The following is an 8,936-nucleotide window of genomic DNA, read 5'->3' as shown; positions in this document are numbered from 1 at the left end:
GAGGCCAGCCTGGCTCGCACAGACTCAGAAACAGATCCAGAGAATCCTTGTAGAGTTGCTGGTTTTACAGGAATGACTAGTATCTGCAGGATCACACTTCCTTTTGATTTGCAGGATTTTTATCTTGCATTTCCTTCCAGAAATATGCCCTTTGCAAGAGCATTAAGTCAAGTCCTGAAGGGACTAATCTTGTGTCCTCCAATGGACATGACTCAGAACGGAAACTGCAGGAATAAACCTTGCAGTAACATGGCCCCTTTTGGTTTGGGGTGAAGTATTTCTGGATTCAAGCAGTTTTGGGGCAAACAAAGAAAGCAGAGTTCTGGGTGGAGGTGGAGATGGAAATGCCTGGAAGTCCAGAAATCAATATAAACAAAAGAAATGAGCATAACTTAAAGGGGTTTCAGTTAAGTATCACTGCAACGGAGTTTGTTGAGCACACAAGTTCTGCTGATACGTGGAACTGAAAGATAATAATTGGTGTATTTCTTGAGATAGGCTCAGCTGGGAGTGACGTGGTAGGTACTGAGGGTGGGGTAAAGACAGACGCCTAAGGCTCAGGTTATCGCTCCTAAGGTTTCTGTTTGCCTGATTTTGAAGGAAAGGGTGCTAAAGCAAAAGGATCTGCAGGTGGCAGCTCCATAGTCCTGGAGGAAAGGGATGTGATGGAAACAGAGCCAGCTATCGACTGTTTGTTGGTCTGTGAAACAATTTTGTAGGCAGCAATGGGCTGGGCTTCTGGATTTGGCTCATCCTCTGGGCTATAGTGACGGGAATATTTGGATAAAGACTGGGGGCGGAATGGTTTGCCAGCCATGGGGCCTGAGACAGCTTCTTTCTGGGGCTGAGGTCCTTTGTTTCTGTCGTTAGGATGACCCCCAGGTTCCAGGGAGGATCCCCTGGGAGAGATGCTGTCTAGATGGTCTGCTGCTTGTACAGAATGGGAGGGGTGGTTAGACTGTTGGACAAAAGCAGCCATGGAATACTGAGCTCGGACGGGGGCATACGCTGCCCTCTCTAGGCCTGGGAGCAAAGGAACATCGTCAGTCTGGTTGAGGAGACTGGCCTGCACGGGCAACTCCTGGGAGGCGCTCTGGGCAACTGCTAATTCCTCCATGCTCTTCTTCTTGGTAAAAGGAGCTCTCAAGAACACGTCCGCCTCCTCTGGCTGGGAAGGAGCCACACTGCCCTTGGAGACAAATGGAGCTTTGGAGAAAATATCCATGTCACCAGTTGGAACCCTTGAGCTCCTGAAGGGAGCTGTGGCAAAAACATCTGGCTCCCCGAGACCATCAGTGGTCGGTTGTGTGAGGGCTTGGAACTGGTTCTTTCTTCCACCTTGGCCTGCTTTTGCTTGCTCAGTAGAGACTTCTGGCTGAGTGAATGGAATGGCTCCTCCCAGTTTCCCTTGCGGAGGCTTGCAGCTCTCATCCTCTTCTTCAGACTCCATGAGGAGAGGTCGGGACCCACTGCAGTCTAGCATGTCCCCCTCGAGATCAGTCCCTTCCTCTTCGCTGCTGTGGAATGAACTGTTGCTTGAAGGGCCATCTCGGGCCAAGTAGTCAGATTCTAAATTGTTCTGAGTTTTCATGCCAGGTACTCTGGAGGGATCTGGATACAAGGGAAGGCCTTTAACACCCGCTGAGTCTTTAAAGTGCTCTACAGTTATTACAGGACAGGGATTGGGCTCTCTCTGGAGACCTAGAAAAGCACAAAATGCAGAATTAATGCACAGATCAGTCCAACTCTCCTTGGAACATTTAACGGTCAACCCGCGGCAGAAACATTGTGGGACCAAATAATAAAGGTTGAAAATGGAAAAGGAAAAACAGAAAAATAAAAGTCAGGCAAGGAAACTGCACACAAACTGGAACACAAGCGATTACTATATCACATTTTGGATCATGATCGGCACAATGTACAGGAAAGGAGATGAAGATGTTAGGCACACAGACATTCAGCATAACTATGAGCCGCTCCTACTCGCGGGGCCAGACACGGACACCTACTCTACCTGGCACTGGCTCACGATGGAATGAAAACAAACCCAGTCACTCATGTCCACATACACCATGGCAGTTCTGCATTATGTAGAAGTACTGTCTGGGGACAAATGCAATTCAGTATCTGACATGTGGTCATCTGCTCCATGCTGCCTGTATCTGAGGACAGATTCCTCCCAAACCACCCCCCTCCCCGCCCCCACCACCACCCTGGAAAAGCAGCAGAACACGGCTGCTTGATAAATACAAGATTTACATCATAAGCACTACTCAAAGAGCACAAGAGTGCCCCAAATACCAATACTGAAGGCACTTTCTAAGGGGAGGAGACATAGTCAAAATCATATTAAATAAATCACCTTCAGCTGTTATTGCTCTGGAATTTTTTTCAGTCTTCTAAGTTACCAAAGATCTCCTCTGCTTAAATGAATCTATGATAAAGTCCTTTAGGCAGAAGGAGTAAAATACAAGGATAATTACAGAAATATTTGCAAACTCTAATCTACCAGTCTACTTCTATCTAGATAGAGGTGCCTCAGGGTGCTCTGGCTTTTAAAATCAAATAGACAATTATCAGAATGCAAGACAGCTTACCTTCCAAGAAATATTAGCAGGTTAGAAGTATGTCATTGGGCACATGTTAGCAAGAGGGCAGGAAAAAGGCATATGTAACTAAGCAAGAAGAATCCAGAGAAAGGGTGGTTGGGGGTAAAGATATCATTTCATCATGGGTTTCCCAACCCACCAGGCATTTGGTACAATGGTTTAGATTCTGTAGACGACTTGGAACCTCTGTACAGAGGTAATTCCATCATCCCCTCCCCACATTACCCTCTCCCCTTCCAGGCAAATCATTAGCTAGTAGAAACTTCTGCTAACAATTATCCCCTGCTAAGGTTTCTGCTTGAATTAAGCACACAGAACACAGCAGAAGCGGCATCAAAATCAGTTTATTGGGAAACCAGTCACTTAGAGGCATTACATTGTATGCAAAGAGATGTAGAGAGAGATCGGAACATTTCAGAAGATACGGTACAAAAATACTCGTTTCTCGAAATTCTATTAACTTTTTAGCAGTGCTTCTTTTTAAACAGCTCTGACCTTAAATATCGTTTTCAGAAAGAAAAAAAAGGTGGGTGCCCCCCTCATTTTCTAAGAGTTCAAATGCATTCAGTGAATTCCTGATTAGAATCTTTAAGTAAAATTCTGTACTGGTGCCAAATGGCTTTCTGAGTAGTGTTTGAAGAATATGATTTTGAAGAGGATAAGTTTTTTCTTTGAGCGACAGCTTTAGTATGGTTCCTACACGGTGACTTGAAAGCATTAGTCAGCTGACAGGAAGTAAACGGAACACCTTCTTTCTTGCATGGTCAAACTAATAATGGCATCATAGCCATCAATAATGAAAACTGAACAGTTTGACAGGAGTTGGTGTTTTGGGGAAATTTAAATTGAATTCAGTCAGATCAGTTTGTGTGTAGAGAATGCCAAAAAGCAGCTACCTATAGAACCAGGGGCACTTCGGATGCCTGCGGTCTTAGATTACATTTCAAGAACTATCAGGTACCAAGTAGAGATGCCCACATCCAGAGCTGGACAGGATGGAAGAACATGCTTAACCTTTCTAGATTACTTAAAAAGTGGGTTCTTGGTCGACTGGAAACCTGGCACACTAGCATATTCTAGGATTTTGATGGTAATAGGAAAACTACACCTAAAACTTCAAGAACTTTTAAAAATTCACAAGCACAGTCACAAAACCCCTATAACATTGAGTTTGCAGGGAAAACTTACTTCCTGTTCTTCAAAACAAGGCCAGATCCATTTCTATTTTTCAGCATTCTTCTGCCTTCTAGGGTTGGAAAACTAATTTAAAGGATTTTCCTGAGAAGGCCAAGTCTCTTAAACTCTTCATTCTTTTTTAGAGAAGGTGTGGTGTGACTACAGCAGAGAGCAACTACCCTTTGCAGCTCTCCAAGCCAGGCATTCTGGAGACCAAAGAATGCCGGTGGGTTTGGGGATGCACAGATATCCACGCTCTCTCAGCGCAAGAAACAAAATGGTCAAGAGAAGGAGAGGTTCTAAATAACTGTGAGCAGAAGATGGACATTAAGTCTTGTTGGCAGTTACAGGTTCTTTCTGGAATATGAGTGTGTTCTAGTAGGGTAGGGAAAGCACATGTTTTCAAGGTGAACACTCCTTGTAGATGAGGATGGCCTTGCACTATTAGGAAAACATGTTTGCAGAGGTCTGGCTACTAGCCATGAAGGATTTGCACTAATTTAACCTCATGTCTTGGCCCCGTTCCTCTGGTAACCAACCACGCATAGCAGATGCCCCATGACCACAGAGCTCAATGAAGTTAGCCCGTTGTCCCTGAGGGGCAGAGGGCTTAAATCCAGGACATGGTCCTACAGTCTGCACAAGGGTCTTTCATATCATAAAGCCTAAAGTAGGGCATTTTGTTCTCATTCCCTCAAACTGTGTTATGTCTCTTTTCACTGTGGGTTTGTGCGCTAAATTAAGCAAGAAGGCAAGACACGCTTCTTTTTCTTGCTCTCATGTAGGGCGGTGTGCAAAGTTAAGGCTAAGCACACTTTTTGAAACTTCTATCCGGGATAATGCCATTTTAGTCTATTTTGAGGCTCCAAATTGTATAGATTTCCCTAAGAGTTCATATGCTTGACAGAGTAGGAAAGAAGTCCCCAAAAGTATCTGATGACTTAGCAACTCTCCTCACTAACTGCCTATTAACTTCCATAGCAACCATCAGTGTTGAGTGATTTGGGGTACGTTTACCCTCGGAATTTTATCTGATGAACATAGTGAGAGGGTCATCAGAGTGCTTTCAAAAAAATCAAAATCTGAAGACTTAAATTTTAGGCTGGATACTCTTTAGTGCAAAATATCATGCACAATCCAGAATTTTTCTTTCCTCCATACTACAAACTGAAATAACAGGTACAGGGAGTATCAAAGACCTAATTCTTGCTAAAAATGGAAAAATGAAGACTTGGGGAGTACTGAGAAACCTTCTCATACATTTAGCAAATAGAAAGCAAAATATCCCTTCATAAGAACGTCAGAAATGCAGCACCAATTGAAAGTCACACTCTTGGAGCCAAATCAGGGAATCAAGAGGTGTACATCAAATTAATAATTTCCACGACCTTTTAGCTTCGATAATAAAATTAAGGGTTCTACCATATGTTGTGCAGTGGCATTAAGACCCATGACTGGGGAATAGGGATTTGATGGGAGCCAGCATGGGCCAGTGATGCCGTGCCTCTCAAGCCAGTGGAGCAATTAAATGAGATTTCTCCCTGGGCATAAAGCTGCTGTTGCCAACATAAAATGTTTAATTAAACTGGCCTGGGTATATTAAAGATTAAATTAGAGGAGGATAGCTGCAAATCTGTGCTCCGTTTTCAAAGCCGCATCTCGTCATATCAAATGCAGGCTCACGAGGGTTTTATTCTCCCTGACTCCATGGTAGCCATGACTCATTAAAATGTCCTCAGCAGGTGTCCGCACTTTCCTTGTGCACAGCTACTTACTGCCACTCAACAATGGGTTTAAATCCTTTGTGCAAAAGTAGGTTTTCAGATTAGGAAAACAGTAGCTATTTTAAGTTATTTACATCTGTGAACATCAGGCTCCTGGTTGAACAGATAAGTCTTTATTCCCCTGTATGTTTACATAATAAATTGTTTACAGACTTTTTTTATACAATATTTGCGTAGCAGTGTTTAAATTTCATATTTTTACTGTACAAGGTAACTTCGCGTACCTCTGCTTTGTCTTCTTAGGGAGGACATGATAAAGACCTGTGGTAAATATACAACCATGTGATAAGGCGGGAGGCGAGGGGGGAGGTGCAATAGGGTAGAGCAGAATACTCACAGGAAGAAGAGTAAGGTCAGGATACTACCATCAAAGTGGGAACCAAGGAAGTGTCTTCCATTCAAGCAACTACCACCATTTGGCAACTCTGCATAAGTTAGCATTACCCAAAGAAACTCCTTCCTCCACCTTGGTGAAAGGAAACCCGGGATAAACAAAGCAGTATCTTGTTACAGATTATTTGAAATGGAGGCCATCTGGGATTCATTCTGACTCAAGAAACCCAAGTACATCCAACTTCAGGAACATGGCTAGGGTGGAAAATGAAAAGACTAACTTTGTGTTGGTAAAATTATAGTCTCCAGAGAGGAATAAAAGACAGTTTTATATTATCTGGAGTGTTTCAGTAAAGATTTCATTTTAAATATCCCTCTGCTAGTATCTCTGTTCTGCCCAGCAGCCTCTAATTCACTTAATTCAGTACTTTGGGCAACCCTATCATTTTTGTCCCCAAACTAAGTTAGTGGCTACACGAGCCTGGTAATCTTACAGTCAGAGAAAGTTAAAGACTCCTGGAAATTTAGACAAACATCATCATGGGAGACTTTACTTTGGCCCAAGATACCTATAGTGTGCATTTATTCAGGTGAACTCAGATCCCTCCATACTTCTGGGCTGAGGTCAACCCAGAAGGTCCTCCCCTTCCCATACAATTGCTGAAGGCAGACTGTTCCTGACTTGGGGAAAACTGTGTTAGTTCGAATCAAAATGATCAATTACCTGTCAGCAGAGCAGGAAAAGAGTATTATAAACAAAACCAATTATTTCATCTTGAGAAAATTTTTCTTGAGTTTGTTTCCCTGTAATTATTAGCAATCCAAGTTCTATAATTCTACTTCAGAAAGAGCCAAGTCCAGTATCAAGTGACACTGAACAAAGTGACAACCTCTTTTGGAGGTATTTTAAAATCCACATCTTTCCATTTTCTAAACTACTACAGACAGGTGAAATTATGGAAGTTCCCTTATTCAGAGGATCAAGGAAATTAAGAATGATAGTTGTCGCTTTCCATTATGAGCTCCTCTCGGGAATTTTCTGTGGATTATTCCTTTTACTGTCTTTAATAGTAACCACATTTCATCTGAGGTGGGTGGGTGATTTTGCTAAATGTTACCCTAAACCAGGAGTCATGGAAAAAGATCAAGAAAGAGATGCTTCCAGATGCTGAAAGCAATACTAAATGGATAATAATTCAACTGATTTTCCTATACCTTATTACCTTCCTTGATGGTATTTCTAAAGAGAGGAGTTTCAAAAATAACTTAAATGATGGCAGCATCATTAAAGTATTAGCTTCCCAAGTAAAACCAGATGCCTTTGAATGGAACAACACTCAATTAGCTGTCAAAATTCTGGTATGTCTGCTAAAGAAGTCATTAATTATGATCATAGTTAGAAGTGTCTATTTAAACCTTATCTCCTCCGAGTCCCGTGTTTTTAGAAACACTGGGACCTGAATTTGGTGATCTAGTTATTTGAATGCTTTAAAAAAAAAAAAAAAAAAAAAAAACGCCAACAATTTGTTATGTGTTCTGGTATAGTTACTACTCTTACACAGTTGGATTAAAGCAAATCAGAAACATATGCTTATAGTATCTGCCCATCTTTAAGTGTCAGATCACTGATTTTATGTTTTAAAAGAAATCTTCTGACACTGTTTTGTTGGAATAGGTAGGGTGTGTGAGTAATATTAAAAAAAAGAATCTATGTCCCAAACTGTCCAGTAATGCAGGCTTCTATTCAGTTAACCAAGAAAGAGCAACCCAAGTTAGTAAAAGTCCATTATAATTCTCTAAAATGTAAATACTGCTACAGTAACAGTAAGAGCTACAGAAGGTAACTGAAGAACATCCGGATTATACAAATCCTTCATAGTCCTTCCAAAGCATAATAGTATGTACGTAGAAGTCTAGAATTCCATAAGCTTAAAGACCATCTAGTCCAAACCCATCATTGTATAAAAAAGGAACAATAGCTCTTAGAAGTGAAGAGCCTGCTGAAGGCTGCTTGGCCAGTGACCAGAAAAGGTCAGGGAGAGATCCCAGGTAACCTGGCCTGTCCTGTCCAGGCCTCTTCAGCTGGCCCGGCCTCTGGTTCCATGTGAAATGAAGTGGATGGACTAGAGACTGGTCTCTCCGATCCCTCTTGTGGAGTTCGTATGTCTACCAGTTATCAGCATACCTCACTCATATCAAATAAACCCTTTTAGCTTAGGGATGAAGCTATAAACTAAGGGAGGTCCCATTTGCTGAGTCACTCACATGGATACCTTAGCAGAAAAATAGTTCTTCTCTATGAGGCCCCATTCCTAAAGAACAAACCCAAGATGATTTCATGTCATTATCTCCCTCAGACTTCCTCCATCCAGTCTCTGGCTACTAGTCTGTTCATTTTCATTAACAGTCTCCATTAAGCTTTATTGAGCCAGATGACTAGATAATATATCTCAATGTGATTACGGGAAATACATGAAAGGAACAATTTAGAGATACCTAATTTCTAAACTGTACTCTTCATGGTTTCAATTAAATTGAGAAACTAGATATTTCATTATATTTCTAACATGTATATGTATGAAAAAAATCAAATTGGAAAACATAGGCATAAAACATTGTTCTTATTTAAAAATAAACATTTCCTTCGTTAGATTATACATTCTTTCTATGTCCAGGAAAAAGAATACAGTTTTGATCTTCAGTAATATTCCTGTCCACAAAGGTGCAAACCGAGTCCCATTTTCACTGCTATCCAATCATGGAGAGCTCTTCAAGGATATCTTTTTTTTTTTTTTTTTTTTTTTTTCCAGCAGGAAGGTGGTGCCTCCCTCAATTTTGGAAATGATCCATTATCCTAATAGAGGGCTTTACTTAGCTCATCTAGTTTCAGCTGGCACAGGAAGTATTTAAAGTCAGGAGGAAGACTGAAAGATTCAGACTTTTCCTCCACTGCCTTTCAAAGGCTGCTCTCACATTTCTAGGGTCAAAGCTTGACCTCCAAAGTGCAGTGTTTTGCAGGCTGTTGTTGCTGCTC

General features: G+C 41.6%; 1 protein-coding gene across 10 annotated transcripts in view; it reads right to left on the bottom strand.

The window, feature by feature from the left end:
• Positions 1-332: 332 nt before the first annotated feature.
• AAK1 (AP2 associated kinase 1) overlaps positions 333-8,936 on the bottom strand; it is a 164,891-nt gene continuing 156,287 nt past the window's right edge. For all 10 annotated transcript variants that reach the window (XM_040458639.1, XM_040458644.1, XM_040458645.1 and 7 more), the window contains one exon: positions 333-1,701. In XM_040458639.1, coding sequence (XP_040314573.1) covers positions 572-1,701 — 1,130 coding nt within the window. In that variant the 3' untranslated portion in view covers positions 333-571. The remainder of the gene's footprint in view (positions 1,702-8,936) is intronic.

The sequence above is a fragment of the Herpailurus yagouaroundi genome, unplaced genomic scaffold, assembly GCF_014898765.1.
Source record: "Herpailurus yagouaroundi ecotype Mexico unplaced genomic scaffold, PumYag 221, whole genome shotgun sequence".
In the NCBI taxonomy this organism is placed as follows: Eukaryota; Metazoa; Chordata; class Mammalia; order Carnivora; family Felidae; genus Herpailurus; species Herpailurus yagouaroundi.
Note: the sequence above shows the minus strand (reverse complement) of the source record. Positions and strands in the feature narration are given on the sequence as shown.